Here is a 22502-nt window from a genome sequence, read left to right on the forward strand (position 1 = left end):
TATCCTTGCTTTAATCTGCTCAAGTATTGGTCATGGCCCACAGTATGCTAGGTGATAGTCTGGGCAGGAAATAGGTATCTTCCTCTGTTCCCAGGGAGCTAATGTTATAGTGGGGAAGTCAAAAAATAAAATGTAAACAAGTAACTAAAACCCATTATAAACACTAGGAAGGAGAGAGCAGGATGCTATCTCACATCCTTTCTAACAGAAAGGGACTGCTTCGGATGAATTGAAGCCACTGATGCAAAAAGCTTGGGAGTAAAGTTCCAGAAAAGGTAACGGCATAGACACCGAAGGAGTAAAGGGTGATGGGAAGAAATGGGAGGAGACAAGCGGTGTGGGCTGAAGCAAGAAAGACGAGCAAGAAACTCGCCATGGAGGATGTGAGATATTGTCCTGTAGTTTGGATGTCATCCAAGTGCAAATGGAAATCTTAGAGAGGTTTTCAGATAGGGTGACCAATAATCTAATTTACATTTTTAAAGGGTTCCCCTGGACCCTGTATGGAGAACAGACTGGTGGAGAGGCAAGGCTGGAAGCAGGAGGACCAGCCAGGAAGCCGCGGGAGTAAGCCAGCGGAGATGCTGGAGGCTTGGATCGTGGTGGTGTCTCCAACAATGAAGAGAATGAATGTTACAAAGATCAGGCAGAACTGAGGACAAACAGAATACAGAGGTATATATAGAAGGATGCCGAGATAATCCTTACATTACCAAGCATACTGACTTGGGCAGATAGGCAGTGGTGCCATTTACCGAGATGGAAGAGATTGGGGGAGAAAATGAACTCAGGAGTTCTATCTTAGATGCAGTCAGTGAGAGATGCCCATGAGACCTCCCATCAGAGAGGTCAGGCAGAGCGATGCTGACGGCACTAGGGAACTCAGAGAAGACAACTAAGTCAGACATTTATCTGTGAGTTGTCTATACATCCAAGGCTTTAAATAACATAGAATGGATGAGCTCATTTGGGGAAAGACTGTTACTTAGAGAAGAGCCCTGAAATGAGCCCTGAGAAGCACCAAAGGTAGAGAAAGCAAAACCAGAGAATATGGTGTCATGAAAGCCGAGGGATGATATTATTTTGAGAAGTTGGTGGTTAGCTCAGTTGGACGCTAAGAAGGGCTAAAGTGGACTTGGAATGGAGTAAAAGACAATCAGAAAAGCAATGAACAAAGAATCACTAGTTTGAGAAGCCATTTTTACGAATCATGAAGGAAGCCACCACAGTTGACAAGAGTCGGTGGCAGAGAGAGGAAGACTGTATAAGAGGAGATGTGGCCAGTGATGGCTGACGACTGATAGTAGCACTGAGGTCGGGGAGAAGGTAACAGAGCCAAATGGCTTCAGAAAAACTCTGATATTAATTAGAATTTCTCAAAGGATTATCATTAAGAATAATGAATACCTAGGTTTTCATCAAGTTTTTGTTTCTGCTTTTATTTTTTTATACTTCCTCCCATTCCATCTGCTGGTGACTTAGGCACGTGGCGTGAGGAAAGCACCACCATTTTCTATGCCACTGCCCTGTGCTATCCACTAAACGACACACACACCCCCAAGGGTCTTGTCGTCCTGGCAATTACAAAAACGTTGCCCTGATCCTACATTAAATCTTATATAAGGGCATCTCAAATGTAACATGTCTAAAAAAGAACTCTTATCGACCCACTCTCTGCCCTGGAGTCAATTTTCCACTCAGTGGCCAGAATGACTTTGCACACTCATGCCACCACTCAATGGCTTCCTATCACACTCAAGATCTAGATTCTTTGCCAAGACCTCTAAGGCCCTGTGCAAACCAGCCCTTCCTTGCTCTCCCACTCTCCCTCCTCCCCACTCCCAGTGCTCTTCACCAGCCTCCTCCAGCAGCACTAGTTAAAGTGCTCCAATAAAGCCCGGCTACTCCTGCCTCAACACTGAGTGTTCTTGGCCTCGCGGCTCAACCATGAGCACTCACTTTGGCCAGCGCTGTCGGGCCTTTGTGGACAACCCCATCTCAAACAGTTCCCCCAGCGTGTCACCATCTAATCCAGGGGCCGGCAACTACAGCCTGCGGGCCAAACTCGTTTCTGCAAATACAGTTTCACAGTTGGAACACAGCCCCATTCATTCGCTTCCACATTGTCTGTGGCTACTCTGACTCTACACAGGCAGAAGTGAGGGGGGTGCAGTGGAGACCGTTTGGACCACAAAGCCTAGAATGTTCACTAGGTGACCCTTTACCAAAAAGTTTGTTACCAGTGCTATGACCCATCATTGTGCCTTATTTTTCTTCATACCTGAAATTAGATTTCTTTTCCCTTCCCCTCTAGAACTAAGCTCAAACAGTAGGGGGCGCTGTCTCGTTGAGTCACACTTAGTACCCTAATCAGAGTAAGTGCTGAATAAATTTCTGGGAAGGAATCAACTGAGGACACTTGGTGCGAAGAAGTAGACTGAGCTCTTCATATACATTATCAGATTTAGTTATGACTACCATTTGGGATTATTACAATGATTCAATTGACTTTATCATGGAGAACACGGAGATTTAGAGAATAAGTGACAGCCTGGATTGAAACTCTGACCTATCTGACATCAAAGATCATATTTTTAACGCTACACTAATTACTGTACAGTTCTTTTTAAAGAACTTTTCTACCCAGGGAAAGTGCACTTTCACAGGTATTCAAATTACTCTGCCCCTTGTAAACTTGCACAGCTGTGCTCATAGGCTTTCCTTGTTAGGGAAGTCACTGGATTTTATAGCTTGCATTGTGGTTATAAACAACTTTTATTTTCAGTAGGTTGGGTTTGCTGTTGTGTGAAAGCTACTTTTTAATAATTACTGAACATTCAATTGCTTGCCTGAAGCCCTTCATTCTAAGAAACGGTAGTTGATTCTCTTGGGATTTCTACCTATGCAACAATGGTTTGAAAGTAACAGGTTCTTCTCTGTTCTTATTGTTACATCAGTCTCTTTAATTTTGTCTGTATGTGGATTGGCTAAAAGCCTCAGAACAATATTAATTAATAGTGGTCAGAGAGGGCAGTCTTGTTGTAACCATTATCTTCCATGGAAAGGCCTCTAAATGGTTCACCTTAAGTAAGACAGACACTAACTGTTACATCCTATCCTTCTATTTCCAGTTTTCAATGATGATTAAGACAACTTATTAATCTTCCACATTAGGAATGAATTTCTAATTTCATAAAATATCTACTAATGTATGGTTTTTCACCTGTAAATTAATGATAGAATATATTTAAAGGTCTAGATGTGGGTTTATATTGTTTTAGTCTATGCTGAAGTTGAATTTCACCCCCAAATTCAGTTTTAAAAGGTGTTATTTGGAACTCCATTAAAAATATATATGATCTGTCAACCCAGATATTGATATCAACTGTGTCTTCTTCAAAGATCTAAGGAACCTGTCTTATAAATCAGCATTTGGGAGTCAGCTGAAAAGTGCAATTGTCAAATAGGAAGCAATGATGATGAATGGACTTGTTAGGAACATTACCTTCTGAGGGTCAAGCTTGCCCAGGACCACCTCCATGAAATCTTCATCTGAAAGTATGAAGGTCGTATCCGCAGAGCCTTCTGCGGGGCCTTGATAAACTTTTCCAGAACCACTTTTTAGGTCAATAGCTGTCAAAGATAGGAAGAGGGTAATGTGTATTATTTTTTTTTCTTCACAACAGGAGAGTAAAACAAAGTAAACAAAATGCAAACATTTTTATAGTTTCCAAGTTATCGTGGCACTTTCTACATTACACGTTCTCTGTCATTTAGACAATTTCTTTATTTTTCAAGATGTCTTTTTTATAAAGAAGTTCTTCACAACAGTAAAATCAATACTAGTTTCACTTCAATGAAGAAGTATATACAACACAGACATTTTAAATGTGAATTAATGTAGAGTAAGATATAAGGAAGCTAAGTTGTTGGAGGTTATATGGGTAAGGCCTTTAGGTTCAAATACAGACTCTACAGTCAACAAAAGAAGAAAGCTTAATTTTAAAATAGGTGCATGCTGGGGGCACCTGGGTGGCTCAGTCAGTTAAGCATCTGACTTCGGCTCAGGTCATGATCTTGTGGTTCAGGGGTTCGAGCCCTGCATCAGGCTCTGTGCTGACAGCTCGGAGCCTGGAGCCTGCTTCACATTCTGTGTCTCCTGCTCTATCTGCCCCTCCCCTGCTCACGCTCTGTGTCTCTCTCTCTCAAAAATAAATAAACATTAAAAATTTTTTTTAATGTAACTTCTTTTCCCTTAACTGTTTCTGACGGAAGTATTAAGTATCCCAGAACAGGCTGAGTAACTGGGAAAACTATGAAAAATTTCCTTCAATGTTCTCTAAGACATTTATAGAGTTGAATGCCAAAGCCACAATTTAGGAAGCTTCAACTACCTCACGTGTGACTGAGACCATCATCCCCTCCTCCAGTGTCAGCCTCTGGAAGGCGCTTTCTCTTGCTACAGTGAAGGAGCTATAATCGCATCCCTGTCCCTACAAGTGTGCAGAGAACTCCCAGCTTAGGGCCAACCTACATGTGCACGAGGAAANGCTCTCTCTGCCCCTCCCCTGCTCACGCTCTGTGTCTCTCTCTCTCAAAAATAAATAAACATTAAAAATTTTTTTTAATGTAACTTCTTTTCCCTTAACTGTTTCTGACGGAAGTATTAAGTATCCCAGAACAGGCTGAGTAACTGGGAAAACTATGAAAAATTTCCTTCAATGTTCTCTAAGACATTTATAGAGTTGAATGCCAAAGCCACAATTTAGGAAGCTTCAACTACCTCACGTGTGACTGAGACCATCATCCCCTCCTCCAGTGTCAGCCTCTGGAAGGCGCTTTCTCTTGCTACAGTGAAGGAGCTATAATCGCATCCCTGTCCCTACAAGTGTGCAGAGAACTCCCAGCTTAGGGCCAACCTACATGTGCACGAGGAAAACCCAGAGTGCTTAACTGCATCCTGCTTAGCGCAAGACTTGCTCCAGAGGGAAAATGCTGTCACTCCAATTCTTGAGAGTACCAAATTTGGCCAACTAAGGTAAAACAAGACGATAATGGTGACCTTGGGGAGGAAGGAGGGGAAGGAGAAGGGGATGTTTTTGCTTTGTACACCTCATTCACTCACTTCACTGCTGAGTTCCTACTATGGGTGTCAGACAAATGCAAGGTACTAGAAGACACGTGTGAAGAGCAAAGGCTCTGTTCTTACTGGCACTTAACTATGACACATGTGTTTTCGTTTTTGCTCTTGTAGCGTTAAAAAGAAAGACAGAAAAAGAGAGGGAGGGAGTCAGGAAGGGTGGGGAAGGAAAGGGTAGGAGACAAACTCTAAACTCTAAAAAGCAAACCTCTGGCGTTCAACAAATAACCTCCATGAATTTAATTCTTCACAAGTAAGTCTAAAGCCCACACCAGTCCCGCTCAGGAATGAAGTGAGCTGCACACATTCTAATGCCCAGGTGAAGAAGGAAGGCTCTGAACTAACAAAGGTTCTTATCTGTTCACCTGCCCCCTCACTCCCCCTGGGTCTACGTGTGGCTTCACACCCATGACTCATGCAAAGCAACACGACTCTCTTCTGCGGAAAGCTAGAAACTATGACTGATGAAAGAAAAGAGGGCTCGGAAAGGGAAGGTTCTTAGCAAGAACACCGAAGTGAGGGTAAAGGACTGGAACGTCCAACTCCAAGGTGGCTCAGGTCATGGTCTACAACACGGCTCGTGCAGGAGACTCCTTATCCACCACCATCACCTTGGGTTTACAGACACTGGTAAGGTCATGGTTAATCTTACTGAAAGGAAGAAATAGAGTATATATTTTTTCTTTTACTGGTAGAAATTATTTTAAAAGCTTTATGAATGACGTTAGCTCTGTATTCATATGATCATTAAGGCTCTGGAAAAGTCCATGAAAATTTCGGTTGTACTTGACAGCATTTAATGGGGGTGAGAGAACATGGCGTTCGGAAACTTGAAGATCTCTCAAGACCTTAGGGTGTATGTACCTCACAAATCACAAAGGAGAAGGCAGTTGTTTTTACTGATGCCTCCTTCCCTGAAGATCATGAATGTTTTGCTGGGACGAGAAACTCTTGTCATGTCTGTGTCCCCTACACTTCCTTGAATACAAAGTACTTAGAAACGATTTATTAATGTATGATTAGAAAAGCACAGTGAAGAAGCACCTCTATTAAAAAATAGTAACAACAACAAAATGAAAACTTAGGTTAAAAACAAAGATTTGTTTTAAATCACACCATGAAGGACACAATACTTTTGTGCTGCTCCTGCCAAAAACTCCAATTCAAGCTAATAATCATGGGAAACATCAAATAAACATAAACTGAGGAACATTCTATAAAATATCTGGGCTCTACTCTTCAAATATGTCAAGGCCACAAAAAACAAGAACAGACTTAGGAACTCATCCAGATGAACAAACTCAAGAGACCTCATGACGAAATGCAGTATCTGATCCCAACTTGACCCTGGGAAGCTCTTTCTTTTTCTTTCTTCATTTCTATTATTGTTGTTATTTTTCTTCCTATTATTATTCTTTTGCTATAAAAAACATTAGTGGGACAATTGGTGAAATAATAAGGTCTGTTGACTAAATAATACTGCATCAATGTTAATTTCTCACTATTGATAGTGGTTCTATGAATAGATAAGAGAGAGTCTTTGTTTTTAGGCAACGCTACTGGATCATCTGGGGGAATAAAGGACACTGTAAGTTCCAAATACTCTCAAATGCTTTAGAAAAATGATAATATGTATGATAAAAATAGTAAAGAATATGGAATAAAATCATAATTTGGAGAAACTGGGTTAAGGACAGAGACAGTGCTCTGTACTATTCCTGCAACTTTTCTGTAAATCTGAAATCATTTCAAAATAAAAAAGTACAAAAAGATGTTATTAAGATGAATAGCACCCATAGCAAGAGGAAAGTCATTAACAACTTAAGTGATTCTGTGTGTGTATGTGAGTGCGGGCAAGTGGTCAGGGGCCGTGCTGGAAGAGGGGATGTGGTCACCGGTGCAAAGGGAATCAAGAGTAACCTGAAGCAGACACCACTCCAACACATAGGCCCTCACCCCTGTCTGGACACCACAGTTCTTTCCAAAGGTCATCTTTCCAAGTTTCTTCTATAAACCCATGAGATGCTTTTGGATCCCAGTCCAAAGGGTGGAACCAGCATCCTTACGACTGAGTTTATACCCCAGCTGAGAAACCCTCAAGGGTGAACTGGTTGGTCTGCTGGAAGACGAACACTGACCCTGGAGCTATTAGGACCCTGGTCCTAATGATCAAACAGTACCATTGAGGATGAATACATTCTGATCTTAAAAGAATGCCAGTTGCCAAATCTGTATATATCCTTCCACATTCTGGCAAATTTCTAAGGTCCAAAATAAATGACCTCTAATATTTAAAGAACATCTCTGTCCAGACACCAGACACTACATTACGTAGTGCATAATGGATGCCTGGATTTAGTCCAATTAGGTAGGCTTAGCCCCACACAACTAATTTCAGTATATATTTTTTAATCTCAAATAATTTCATTATCTAAGCAGCAGTATGCAAACAATAATGCATAGTATTTCTACAATCTTGCTAACTAATGCCAATTCCAATTATGTTCCTATAATAGAAACAAATACAAATATGTGAAAAGAAACAAAATTTCCTTTAGGGGAAAAACAACCAAATTGTTCAACTGCCAACCAGCTTAAACCTATCATCAGAAGAAAAACAGAACATATTTTTTACTCAGCAACACTGTATCATTACTACAAGAAAATCAATCTGTCTTTATCAACAGTTCAGCTACATCTACTGGATACAATCAAACAACAGATAGATTCTTATTTGGAAATGGGGTTAATATTCACACCTAGAGTTACAACAAGTTTCATCATTAAGATTCCCAGGTCACAGTCTAAGATGCTCACTTTACTTAGAGACAAATGGAAATGCTGGAGCCCTTAGCTGAACAGCAGACAGTCTTGCTGGAATAACAAGAATCTCTGTCCATCTTCTTCCTGCGTGCCATGAACTGCAGAAGCAAAGCTAATACTCAGAGTCCCACCTACCATTTTTATGAGCGTCATTTCCAAGTCTCTGCCTCGGCTGTGCCTTTATTTACCCCATGTTCCAGGCCCATGGTTCCTACCCCCGAGTCCGCATCTCAGTCCGCTACAGGCAAGCACCATGGCTTATCCCCTTCTCCCTAAACCCTTCCCCTGGCCCATGTTTCACACATCTGGCAATGGAGTCAACAACCCCAGCCACACAGGCTCCAAACTCTGGCATCCGTTTGGACTCTTTCCCTTTCCTCTTGTTTTTCAGACATTATCAGTAGCCAAACCAGTCAATTCTTGTTAGCAATACAATAATCCACGCATGCGTTCCTCTCTCCATTCCTGCCATGATCTTCATTTAGGTCCTCCTTCCCTTTCATCTGCAGTGCAACAGCCCTGGTGTCTCCAACCTCGGTATTCAAATGTTCCTGTGTGCCGCCTCTAACAGTGCAGAGCCCGTCGTTTCAAACTGGCGACCTGCTACCTAGCAGGGAACCTCGCCCATGGCAAACCCTCAATTACTACTTGAATGAGCCAATCCTCCTGTTCTGTGAAACCTCGTTCACGTCTCTTATCAATTCTGTTCAGAATTATTTATGGATGGGAATAGGTCCCGATTCCTTATCTGAACTCCTCCAGGCAAAACGTGTTTTAGAATTCAGAACTTTCCAGATTTCAGGAAGGAAACACAGTGCATAAAACATGTATTATATCTCATGGAAGAGCTTCCATGATGCAACATTCTGTAAACAGATACACGATTTCTGTACTCAACTCATTCACGGGGGGTGAGATGGGGACAATTATTTGTATCGTATAAGTTCCAGTCAGGTTCTGGCATCAATGAGCTAGGAGGAAAAAAATGTTTCCATTTTTAGACTTTTTGGTCTCTGGAGAGGCAGACAGAAGAAGCTGTGTTTTAATTTTCAGGTAAAGCCTCCAATTCTTTACTTTCTTCTATGCCTTCCTGTCATCTTTCATTTCCTCTGAATTTTTCCTATTGCTCAGAACAACTGAATGGGATCCAAAGGGTTTACTAGAACAACTTTTGGCTGGCTTTAGAAGTTAACAGTCAGGGCGCCTGGGTGGCTCAGTCGGTTAAGCATCCAACTTCGGCTCAGATCATGATCTCATGGTTCATGGGTTCGAGCCCCACGTCGGGCTGGGCTGACATCTAGCTCAGAGCCTGAAGCCTGCTTCTGATTCTGTGTCTCCTTCTCTCTCTGACCCTCTCCTGCTCACAGTGCCTCTCTCTCTCCCAGAAATTTAAAAAAAGAAGAAGAAGAAGAAGTTAACAGTCATGGGGCACCTGGGTGGCTCAATCGGTTAAGTGTCCAACTTTGGTTCAGGTAATGATCTCAGGTCTGTGAGTTCAAGCCCCGCACTGGGGTCTGTGCTGACAGCTCAGAGCCTGGAGCCTGCTTTGGATTCTGTGTTTCCCTTTCTCTCTGCCCCTTCTCCACTCATGCTCTGTCTCTCTCTCAAAATAAAATAAAGATATAAAAAAAGAATAAAATAAATTAACAGTCATAGATGTTATAAGCTATATTGCTTACTTACAAAAGGTTTCAGGGGGATCACGCTGTCCCTGAAGATTTCACTCATACTAACTAGAAAATATGCACACAACATGTTATTGTTTTAAAAGACAGAAGGTACCAATTTCAGAACTTTAAGGAAAAGAAAAGCAGGTATGTGATTTGTTTAAGACTACACACTCTACATGGCCTTTAGCACTTAGTCAACATCCACGGAGAGAGCCTACTGTGTTATAGGTTGTATTAGAAGCCAGAAATAAAAAATTAATCTGCAGCTCTTTCTCAGGCTCACACCCAAGGTCAGATGGGAGGAGATATCTAATTACGAACGACCATAGCCCAGTAAGAGACTGTGACAAATAACAGCTTGGTCAAAGGAAAGTCAGAGATTTCTTTCTCTACCTGATGTGCATCTATACCTGTGCAACCTAATCAAAGACTCCCTCGGGAAGTAAAAAGCCAAAGGAGACCCTTTATTCAAAAGGGTAAAATACCCAAAGGCACAGCGTATGAGGAAAAGGTGTTCACAGACAGCAAGGCTTTCAACCGCATTAGTCATAAAAAGGCACAGATAACAAGACCGCTGTGTCCTTGATATTGTTATAGGATTATATGTTTCACATAATATTTTATACATTCTTATATAGTTATTATCTGATATATAATATTATACATTATTACACATTACATAGTATTATAACATTAACAGTGAAATAAGAGTAGGCTTCTCTCCATTTCTATCTACATAAGGAAGCACTGTGTATGGATCATAACATTTTAGTAACTCTAAAACAATACTTTGTAATCAAAACATTGTCTCCAGAAGCAGAAATAAGAAGGTGCAAGTGAGTATTCAAGATATGCTTCCCGAAGTTCCTCACCAAGGCCCTGCTTCTGGCTCTTTATGCAGATCCAGGGCCCTCATCTCTCTGTTCTACGCTCTCAGCCAGTGAGAAAGGAAGGGACGGGCGCCTCTCTGAGGCCATCTTGGCCCAGCAAGGCAGAGGCCATGCCGGCCCTTGACCCCCTGCTCCTGTGTGACCACGCACGACAGGCCTCACAGGAGCCTCACCTTAAAGACACAGTTATGGCTCCGTGTGAACAGCCAAAAACCAAGCCTGACCCTGCGTCAACACCAGAACTCAGCTAGTTCTCCTGCGACTCAGATGAATCTAGTTTCAAACAACTCTTACTCTCCCTGCCTCTAACTACAGATGAGCGGGTGGTATCAGTAATGGCGTCTGGATGGCAGGATGGGGGAGGCTGGGGGAAAGAGCACAGTCCAATATCTGCAGGGTGGAATGCACCTCCCAGGGCACTAGGCCCAAACCCTGGGTTCTGAGACTCGTACAAGGTCAGTCACTGGTGACTGTCCCTCCAAGGACACCCACGCTCAGCTCAGGAGCAGTGAGGACCTTCAGTCTGTTCGCCATGACCAGACACGAACAAGGCTGGGACAGTGAAGAGCAATTTAACATACAAACTATTTAGTAACAAGGTGTTTAAGAAAACATTTTTAAAACTGCTTGTTTTAAAAAAATCACATTAGGAACTCCCTAAATCAAAGCATTCAATCATCCATTTCATGGCATTAAGCGCCAAGACGAAAAAGACAGATGCCAACATGGAATCATGTCCTAAGACACCATACGCCTGGAGCCTAGGCCGCTTTTACTGCCGCCAGCCATGGTGATGTTGTCGGTGACACGGAGGCCGGGAGAAAGCATCAACCAGAAGGACAGAGTCACAACACGGCAGAGAAGCAGGTCCAGTAACAGGCAGCCGACCAAAGGGAATGGTGAAGGCTTTTAGGGAAAGCTTTACGATCCCAGTGTGACGTGAGCCTTACTAAGGACTGCGGAAGAGATGAGAAAGCAGGCGAAAGCTGCCAGGCATTAATATTAAGTAGTTATTAACAGGATTCCAATACTCCCATTTTTCCAGTGGAAATGTAAGGAAAAACCCTTCTCCTAAGTTAATTAAGGTCATTTGTAAAGGGAAGCACATTTGCCAACACTATCCACGAGGACGGTACCACCAAGACAAGGGGCAAATCTGAGTTGCCAACATGACAGCTTGCCAGGAGTGACCCACTTGTCTACTTTACGAATCTCTGCAGGGCTCTAGGGTGCAAGCTTTGAGACCCATGGTTCGAGCACCTTCCCTCATTCTTTACAGATCTCATTCCTCTCCTCTGCCAGTCTCTCCAAAGATCCTGTGCTTTGTCTTGTAACTCAACTTCCAACAGATGTCCACCCCTAGGGGAAAAGCTGACTTCCATCATGGAGAGATAGAAAGAAAATAGGAAGGGCAGAAAAAAGAAAGAAAGGCGGGTGATAACACCTGCACACAGTGTTGATCTATGAAGTTATCTAGACAAAAATTAGATACTGAAATTCGGGGGACTGAATACCTATTACATGTTTGCCTTCCTTTCTTTATCCCCCAGAGCCCTTTTGAATTAACTTCCTAGAAGCACAATGACTCCCAGAAGAACAAGCATCAAAATGTTAACAGAGGGCAGTGGCATTATATAGATCATTATTTTTTTCTTTATGCCTTTATATATCAAAATTTATGTCATAGGCATACACTGCTTAAAAGGAACAACAACTGCTGTATTAACAAGGTTGTTAATATCGATCCAAGATCAGTCCAACAAAACTTCAAAATGTTCTTCTAGGAATACGTAACCAAAGACTTTTTCAAAAAGTTTCATCTGATTTAGAGATATATTTTAATTTTCTGCTCTAAGTGAGCATTTATAGTAATCTTAAGTTGTAGGGAAGAATAAAACAAACTGATTTTCAAGGCACTAAAGTAGTCAGTCTTAAACAGCAATCTGATAATGAAGGTGAAATCCAAACTATTAATGTGTTGGGATGAGGAAAACAATTTTAAATGTGTCAAAATATAAAGACTTAAAAATAGTTCATTTGACCTATAAATTTGCTTTCTGTTTAAGGGTGATTTAAAGACGAAAGAAGCACAGAGCTAACATGGCTGTTTACAAGTACTCATTTCAGTCACTACAATGATAATAACTTTAAAACAGATATTTTCATTTTAATGGATTCTTTGCATCTCTGAAAAATACGCATGGGTTCGAGTGCTGTGAAACCCATTATTTCCCGTGAAAAGGTAGGGTTTACCTTACATACCTTCAAAGAGACAGGCTCTAATTACAGCACAGACACTCTATGTCCGTGTGCTAAGAGTCACCTCAGAGTATGACAAAGTCAGGGAGAGAACTTACTCCACTTGGCTGCAACGTCTCCCCCCTTAGTGATGTGCCACTCAAATACGGCACCCACTTTCTTTGCCACGTCATGCCCAATATCCCCAAGGCGGCGTCCTATTTCCTCAAACACCAGGGTACTCTGAAGCTCCTCACCCTAGCGAAAAGAGAACATTAAATTTTAAAAGTTTTGTAAAATGACACACGGGGAAAATGATTGCAAAATGTATGGGCAATAAAGTTCTTATTTTTTAAATCTGCATAAAAATAAAGCAAATCAGTTTTTTGCACACCAGCGTTCTTTGACACTTCTTTTACATTTATTCACATCACCCAGGACCTTAGTCCTCTTAATGAGGATTTTACTCTTCTCAGAATTCAGAAATAGTATTTTAAAAGCACACTAGGAACTAGACAACCTACGTCCTAACTAACTTCAGCAGGGAGATACTGGACAAGTCAGTCTAACCTCTGCAGTCTCATCTTTCTTGGTAACATGGGATTAAATTATATGATTTTCCTTGTAGCTTTAACACCTCAAGTTTTTGATCTTAGATTCTTCTTAAGGGATTTTAATCCTCAGTCATTCATGTGATATAGCTCATGAGAGACCATTAAAGATCCTGAGTCTGAGAACCTCAAGATTACAAAGTTAATATTCTCAAGAACAAGAATATAAACATTTGCATTAAAAGCCTCAGCATGTTAAGAGAGTAACACAGCATTTTAATAAATAACACATGCTATTGTTTTCATATTTGCGCACAAAACTTTACACAGATCTGTAAATCAAGAACCAGTGCAGGATATTTAACTTTTTCATCTGGTTTTCTCCAAAATATTGTTAGCTTAAGATTTCTCATTAAGCAACTGATTTAGTTACTCTAAAACTAAAAAATGAAGTATTTTCTCTTGAAAGGCACCCCAGTGTCTCCCTTTAAAAAGTTTTAAAAATTCCTAAGTTGTCAAAATATTCCTTTTACTTGAAGCCATTCTGAATTAAAATCCTTCAAGAATTAAGAACCTTTCACAGCTCTTAATTTTCTAAAGCGGCCTGAACTTTCTAGAGGTAATCTTAACTGAAATGCGTAACTCAGGAAATGACTTGGATACCGGTTTCCACCACCTACCTCAGAGGGCTTCTTAGCTGAAATATCAGATGCTGGCACAAGATCCACATATGCCTGTGAAATGACGATGTCTCCAGTTTCGTGGACCTTACCAAGAGAGAGAAGGAAAAAAACCAGTTCACTCTGATGATTCCAATGAAAACACAGTATCATTGTAAAGCAGTATAAAGTCATTTAAAATTATAGTTTTTCCTAATAAGAAAAAAAATAATCCAGATTAAATAAGCTTTATAAATTAAATATCAAGATGAATAAATAAGAAGTCTTACTGTTTTCATACCACTGTTATTAACCCAACTATAGAATCAACTGACGCCCTTTTAAAGAACACCTGTGACCAAGCTCCCATCTCCAAAAATTCTGATTTAAATAGTCTGGGGTGGACCCCTGGCATTCGTATTTGGAGATTTTTTTAAAAAAATTTTTAATGTTTATTTACTTTTGAGAGAGAGAGAGTGCAAGCAAGAGAGGGGCAGAGAAAGTCGGAGACACAGAATTCAAAGCAGGCTCCAGGCTCTGAGCTGTCAGCACAGAACCCGACACGGGACTTGAACTCACAGACCGGGAGATCATGACCTGAGCCGAAGTTGGATGCTTAACCAAATGAGCCACCCAGGGGCCCCTGGAGATTTCTTTCTTAAACGTAAGTGTGTCTACTAGGGAGCCAGGGTGAGAATTGCTGAATTCGTATAAACAGTACAAGGCACAGCACAATATCCATGAGGTACCAGTACTCAGAAGTGTGTTTGTTCTATTAATTGAATAAAACTGGCTAGGAAGAGACGGTAGTGGTCTTTTTAAAGTAATAATCCAAGTTCTTCTTTCAAATAGGAAGGGTACATAGCATAATCAAAACCCTTAAATAGACTTTCATCAAAATATTTATTCAAGGAACTCAAATTTTAATTTGTAATACTTCATCTAAAATTATTTCAATAGCTACTCCTTCATAAAAATGTGATATTGCTACAGATATACAGGATAATGTCTAACAATTAAGGTGGCATTCATTAATGTTGATTTTTAACACTTAAGAAGATCATTCTCAGGGCACCTGGGTGGCTCAGTCGGTTAAGCGTCCAACTCCTAATTTCAATTCAGGTCATGATCTCATGGTTTGTGAGTTTGAGCCCCACACCAGGCTCTGTGCTGACTGTGTGGAGCCTGCTTGGGATCCTCTCTCCCTCTCTCTCTCTGTCATTTCCCTGCTTGTGCACTCTCTCTTAAAATAATAAATATATAAAACATTTAAAAAAATACTTCTCCTTTGACTACTTGCCATTGTACTTGAGAAAAAAGATTTTTCAAAGAATTTGTTCACTTTGTTCTAATTATATACAGTGCAAAGCAAGGAAAGAGACAATTTATGAACAAAATACACTTTAGTAAATTACTTTCTTGTGACCAAGCCAAGCACGTCATTTTGGAATATTAGCTTAAAATGTTTTTTAAAATACAACATGAAGGAAGGAAGGAAGGGAGGAAGGGAGGGAGGAAGGTGGAAAGGAGGGGAAGAGGGGAAGGGATGCGGGAAAGAAGGAAAGAAGGAAGGAAAGAAGAAAAAAAGGAAGGAAGGAATGGGGGGGAAGGGAGGAAGGAGGGGAGGTTAGAAAGGAGGGGAGGAGGGGAAGGCAGGCAGGCAGGCAGGCAGGCAGGCAGGAAGGAAGGAAGGAGGGAAGGAAGGAAGGCTGGAAAGGAGGGGAGGGAAGGAAGGAAGGAAGGGAGGGAGAATTCCTATATATAGCTAACAGTAAAGAGTGTCTCTAATCACTGGGGGGAAAGAGCAAATATAGTGAAAAGATAAGATATGCTTCAGTTTCACCAAAATGGCAAGGAAATATTATATTCTGACATTACATTATTTCCTAGCCCTTTCATTCCATGGAAATTATTTCTGTGCTGTTCATTACTAGAACTGGAGAAAACAGAAACCTGTAATATATTAATGGACCTTAGCACTTTCATATTTTCTCACCTTACTCAAAAAATCAAACTTAATCAAAATAATGAGAAACTAGAAAGGCTCTAGAGTATGTGGCACAAACATTAACTGCAGGAGGACTTCCAAGAAAGGCCACATGTGAGTCTGTGTGGGCAGGAAACAGGAGTAAGCAGTAAGGCGCGGGCTGCTGCCTCCAAGGGCAAGGTAAGAGCTTGAAAGGAGCCTGAAAAGCCAGAAAGCCAAGGGAGTGATGGGGAGTGATGCGTGTACACAAAGGAAGCAGCAGGTGGTCCTGCAAGCCGCAGGACTCAGAGGAGCAGGGCAACCACATCAAGAAGAGTGCTGCAGAGTTAGTTATGAAACAAGTTGGGACACAGTAAGAAGAACTAGGGCCCCGGGAGGTAGGCTTTGAGCCAGAAGACCTGGGTTTGTACCCCAGCTCCACCACTTTCCGTGTGACCATCAGCAAGTACTTAAGAGACCCGAGCCCAGGGCACCTCGGTGGCTCAGTCCGCTAACTGTCCAACTTCAGCTCGGGTCATGATCTCATGGTTCGTGGGTTCCAGCCTCACTCAGGCTCTGTGCTGGCAGTGTGGAGCCTGCTTTGGATCCTGTGTCTCCCTTTCTCTCTGTCCCTCTCCCACTCATGCTCTCTCTCAAAAATGAATAAATGTTCAAAAGAATTTTTACAAAAAGACACCTGAATCCAGATTTTCTTTCATCAAATATAGAGTTCTTAGGTATATTAGAGATAACAGTACAGCCTGCTCAGAGGTGTTTAGTAGCTACTGTTATTATTCATGGGGGTGTCTACACTGCCCAACAAAAACCACCTGCGTGGTACAAAATGATCAGGCCAAAAAGTACCAGCTTGGTCAACTGTATTAACAAAAATTAGCTTTAAAAATCTCAAACATAAAGGAATCATCACATGTCCTTTTAGTATTTTACCAGAACACTGCTAACAGCCTCACCCAAACATTACTTAACTCTTAGAGACATACTTTGTGTCTTGTCGCTTACTATTCATTAGGTCCAAGGTTCTGTGACCTAAGGTGTTAATGTGTGGATTTTTTTTTTTAAATTTAAATCCAAGTTAGTTAACATATAGTGTAATAATGGTTTCAGGAGTAGAACTTAGTGATTCCTTTCTTATGCAGAACACCCAGTGCTCATTAGGACAAGTGCCCTCCTTAATGCCCTTAATGCCCGGCACTCATTTAGCCCATCCCCCCCAACCCACCTCCCCTCCAGCCATCCCTGGTTTGTTGTCCATATTTAAAAGTCTCTTATGGTTTGTCTCCCTGTTTTTATCTTATTTTTCCTTCCCTTCCCCTGTGTTCATCTGTTTTGTTTTTTAAATTTCACATATGAGTGAAATTATATGGTATTTGTCTTTCTCTGACGGGCTTATTTCACTTAGCAAAATGCCCTCTAGTTCCATCCACAATTTGTGGATTTTTGTGTGACCGGGATGTCCAGTAGAAAACATGCCCATAAAGAGTCTGGTTTTACTGTCCTATAGGACATTAACTAGTTTTGTCGCTAATTCAGCAAAATTATTTTAGAGTGGGTCCCCGTGGGCCATATAAATATAGTTGCTCCAATTCTCTTTTGGACCAGTTTTATCATCTTGCCTGCTCCCTCATTAAACGACTAAATAGATTTGTCGTATTTTCATTTTTAAAATAATCTTTTAATGCTTATTTTTACAAGAGAAACAGAACATGAGTGGAAGCAGGACAGAGAGAGAGGGAGACCCAGAATCTGAATCAGGTTCCAGGCTCTGAGCTGTCAGCACAGAGCTCGATGTAGGGCTCAAACTCATGAACTGTGAGATCATGACTTGAGCCAAAGTCAGATGCTTAAGTGACTGAGCCACCCAGGTGCCCATCGTATTTTCATTTTATATCTGTGTGAGAGTCATACCTTTAATATTCTGAAGATTATATTTTGACAACAAGTTGATTGGTCGGGCCAAAAAGATACAATAGGCTGCATTTTCAGAACAGCTGTGCCTCCCCTACAGAGGCAGGCACCAATTCAGTAAAAAATAAAACAAAATAAAAAACAAGGCCCATAGGCAGCTTCTTTTCAATAAAAAGTTACCACTGATTAGGACACCCAAGCGGCTTGGTTGGGTAAGCATCCAACTCTTGATTTCAGGTCAGGTCATGATCTCACAGTCACAAGATCGAGCCCCGCATCAGGCTCTCCCTGAGCATGGAGGCTGCTTGGGATTCTCTGTCTCCCTCTTTCTTTGTCTGCCCCTATCCTACTAATGTGCATGCATGTGTGAAAATTCTCTCTGTTTCTCAAAATAAATAAATTTTTTTGAAGTTCCCATTGATTAAAAGAAAACTTTCTAGGTTTTCTATCATACCCACAACACTAACCAAAAGAACTCTGTAAAACAGAATACAATTACAGGACATGGTGAACCAGACAATAAGGCACCTATGACTATAGTACTCATACCTTGGTTTGGAAATGGATTCTATTTCCTTCCTTCCACATCTCCGTTTTTAGAGTCTGTCCTGGAAATACTGGCTTTGAAAACCGAACCTTTAAAAGAAATGAGTTTGGGGGTTAACAATGTTTTAAAATGAAACCTTTCTACTTGTGGGGAAAGAAATTCCAGTGGAGGTTGGAAAACAAAAAAAGGAAGAAAACTGAGGTTTAAATATATTTCTTACAAGGACAAAAATGGTAGTATGATAAAATTACAGAAACAAGATAGTCCTTATAAACTCATTCTTTATCTTTCGAAGCACAGAATCCATCAACAGTGTTTAATCTTGATAAATCAAGAAACAGAAGCATAATCGTGGTAAGGACAGTTACGCAGGTCGCCCCAGAACACCTTAAAGGATGCAGGTGAAAGTGGTACTAACTGTATCTGGGGACTGAGGCCTGGGGTGGCTTCCTGAATTAAATAATCCCACTTCTCGTTTCATAATTTTCTATGCCATTTGCTCTGTGTATATTTAGCTAGTAAGAGTAGTTATAATAAAATGAAAAGCATGAAAATAATCTGTGTTATTAAAGGCAACACATCAGAAAATACATTTTCACTGCTGCAAGGAACACAAACTGATAAAAGCATTTGGAGCCATTTGACACAGTCTTAAACTTGTTTTTAGTGTCTGTCTTTAGACTCAACCTCTGCAAAGATACTGTGTGCAGAGATAGCGCTTTTTTGGTAATTCATCATGGATGAAGACATGAAATCAACTTGAAAGTAGAAAAACTAAAATCAATATGCAGCTGTCATGTTGACATAGGTGGATGTTAATGAGTTCAAATGCAGCCGCTTGACATTTTTCAATTAAATTAAGGCAATTTACGAAAGGGTCAAGAAAAAAAAATTTTAAACTAAATCTCAAGTTTTTGTTAATGCGTACATACTGACATATGCACGTGTGCTCATAATTAATTTATGAAACAATCCAATTAATCTGTTGAAATTATAAGTGCATACGATATCCTTCATGGTGCATGGGTAAGAGGTATTTATAGCTACGATAAGAACACGGGCTGATTGCCAACTCAATGAAATAATAAAAATGTATATTGCTTCACTACAGTACCTATTTCAAATGAAGTCACTGAAACTCCTTTTCTTTTCTAAATATAAAAAAGGGAACTAATGTTCAAATTCTGCAATAGTACACGTATACCTTAATTGCCTTGAATCTTGACACATCATTATCTGCAAACTGCTGTAAAACGTGCCTGGCAGAAAATCCAAATGTACATAATCCATGTAATATGGGCCTGTCAAAACCTAAAAAAAAGAGAAAGAGAGAGAATTTAGTTACATACAGACCCAATTCCAACTTAAAAGCCAAAGAGAGGGGCGCCTGGGTGGTTCAGTCAGTGCAGCAACTGACTCTTGGTGTCAGCTCACATCATGACCTCACAATTTCATGGGTTCAAACCCCACATCAGACTCTGCTCTGGCAAGCAGCTTGGGATTCTCTCTCTCCTTGCCCCTCCTCCACACGCACTCTCTCTCTCTATATATATATAAAAGCCAAAGATAGTTAATTCAGGATTTCAAACATACATCTTCAAATGCCACTAGGATGAATTAATACCACCTATTTTAAGAAACATGGAAAATATTTCATAAATAATACTTCCAGGGAGAAAACTATGAAACAAACAGAGAAGAAACAAGAAAGCAATGTGAGAGATGTGGGAATACAAAGAATTGTTGTGTTTGGCTGTGGTCGCAACAATGAAATCGTCCATGTTGATTTCAACATCCAGGTATGAAGATGATCCTTTCCTAATCTCTCAGTTCCTTGCTGTCTCCTCCAAAGTCCTTGCCTGGCAGGATAACTCAGACACCCACCTACATGAGAAGATCCTAACCCTGCACCAGGAGCTTCCTTCCTCCACAATCTGAATTATGAATTCTAAGCACACCACCTCCTGAACACTACTTCCTACCTTCCTACCCTTAGCATAAATACATTAGGAAAAGTCTATTTTTAAAATACTACTGGGGAGCCTGGGTGGCTCAGTCAGTTAAGGGTCCGACTTGGGCTCAAGTCATGATCTTGTGGTTCATGAGTTTGAGGCCCACATCAGGCTCTGTGCTGTGAGATCGGAGCCTGGAGCCTAATTCAGATTCTGTTGTCTCCCTCGCTCTCTGCCCCACCCCCCTCTCTAAAAAATAAACATTCAAAAAATTTTTTAAATACTACTCAAATTACCTGTCCTAAGTAGCAGTGTCTCTAAGTGTTATTTAGATGTTGGAACTAGTAGTTTTCATTGGTACATATTATGAGCAACTCACCAGCAAGACCAGAGAAGTTAGGATCAATGTGTAAGGGATTCCAGTCGCCACTGAGGCGGTACAAGGCAGCCTGCAGAGAAAGAATTATAAAAATAAATAACACTCAGTGCTTTCTGAATGTTAAAAGAAAAACAGGAAATATGTTCAGTTTTTATATAAGAAATGTATCATAATATACCTAATTGAAGCTCTACTTAAATACTATCTCTAACACAGATGAACTGTAAATCAAATGCTTTTTATAACACCTGCCCCTATAATTACCTGGGGAGGAGGGAACCTAGCAGGTAATGGGAAGGGGCCAAGAAATACACCTGGGTAAAACCACGGTTACCTCTGCCTAAGGAGCAAGTCACAGAAAAGAATCCGTCAATCTACTCTCATTAAAACACAATGAAGGGGCCCCTGGGTGGCTAAGTCAGTTAAGTGTCTGACTTTGGTTTAGGCCATGGTCATGCTCTCAAGGTTCACAAGTTCATGTCCCACATCAGGCTCTGTGCGGACAGCTAAGAGCCTGGAGCCTGCTTTGGATTCTGTGTCTCCCCCTCTTTCTGCTCCTCCCCGACTCGTGCTCAATCTCTCTCTCTCTCTCTCTCAAATAAACATTAAAAAAAAAACCCACAATGAAGATAAGGGAGATGTTTACAGCCTCTTCTAACCAAGCATAATTCAGGTCAATTAATGGGGTGCTTTTAATTGAAGCCATAAACCAATACTAGACACATAAACATCAAAGATTAACAGAAACGTCCATCCCCCTGGTACCCTAAATCCTGAGCACTAGCTCATCATGCAAGAAGAGAGACTGACAGGCTGCCATGAAGATTACATTTCTGCTTGGCCCAGATTTTCATATCACTTCTTCACGTAGATGAGGCAAGATGAGCAGAAAGATACAGATAACAATAGGAAAAAAGTAACCAGAGAGCCTTGCACTTCACTTATTTATTGTTCAAACTAGAGAGTACTTTTCAGAAGGGGAGAGAGTCACAAAATGGCTAAAAGTAAGCATTTAATATATCTAATTTTGTATTTAATTTTGATCCCCTTGTATCTGCCTCAATACTTCTGCCCACTCTCATCGATTGCGATGTTAAGCTTTCCAAGACTATGGAAGTGTTGCATAAAGACTAATCATGTCAGCATATCTGACTTTCTTAATTACTGGGTTTTTATTGTTTTTAATTATTATTCCTTTTAAGTAGACTTTATTTATAGAAAACGTTTTCTATAATGCATAGGAAAATGTCCTTTTTTTAATATGCTTTGTACAATTTTAATAAGCTCTTTCTCTTCTCCATCACCCCATATAATAGTTGCATAAATTATTCATTTCCTCAATTGCTCAATATTATCACTTTTATATTACCCTCTAAAAATAAGTAAATCAAATCAACAATTATCTTACAGTGGTGACTTGCAAGATTTTCCATAATATGTTGGAGGATTAAATGATAATATTTAAAAAGCTCTTTACAAACGATAAAAATATTAGCCAAATATATATCACTATGTTGCATACAAATGAAAACAAAGATACATTTTCAGAGTCTGAAGGGCAAATTGTCCAACACATGATAGCTAGATCATGGCTTTGATACCAGCTGGGTTCAAATCCAGCTCTTCCTTTAATGAGCAAGTTTCCCTACCACCCCGAGCTTCAATTTGCTCACTTGATAAACCTTTTAGAAAGCATTACCCATAATGAATATTAATACCTCAATAAATGTGACCTATTGTTATTATTTTAAAAGGTATGAG

At 40.5% G+C, this 22502-nt stretch overlaps 1 protein-coding gene across 1 annotated transcript in view; it reads right to left on the minus strand.

The window, feature by feature from the left end:
• The window catches only part of HSD17B4 (hydroxysteroid 17-beta dehydrogenase 4), an 87854-nt gene that overhangs the window by 3553 nt on the left and 61799 nt on the right, over positions 1–22502 (minus strand). The window contains exons 18-23 of the mRNA XM_077746265.1: positions 20742–20811; positions 19615–19721; positions 18413–18499; positions 13993–14079; positions 12881–13019; positions 3506–3633 (exon numbers count right to left, since the gene is read on the minus strand). Of these exons, the coding sequence (XP_077602391.1) occupies positions 3506–3633; positions 12881–13019; positions 13993–14079; positions 18413–18499; positions 19615–19721; positions 20742–20811 (618 nt within the window). The remainder of the gene's footprint in view (positions 1–3505; positions 3634–12880; positions 13020–13992; positions 14080–18412; positions 18500–19614; positions 19722–20741; positions 20812–22502) is intronic.

The sequence above is a fragment of the Crocuta crocuta genome, unplaced genomic scaffold (assembly GCF_008692635.1).
Source record: "Crocuta crocuta isolate KB4526 unplaced genomic scaffold, BGI_CrCroc_1.0 scaffold218, whole genome shotgun sequence".
NCBI classification, from domain to species: Eukaryota; Metazoa; Chordata; class Mammalia; order Carnivora; family Hyaenidae; genus Crocuta; species Crocuta crocuta.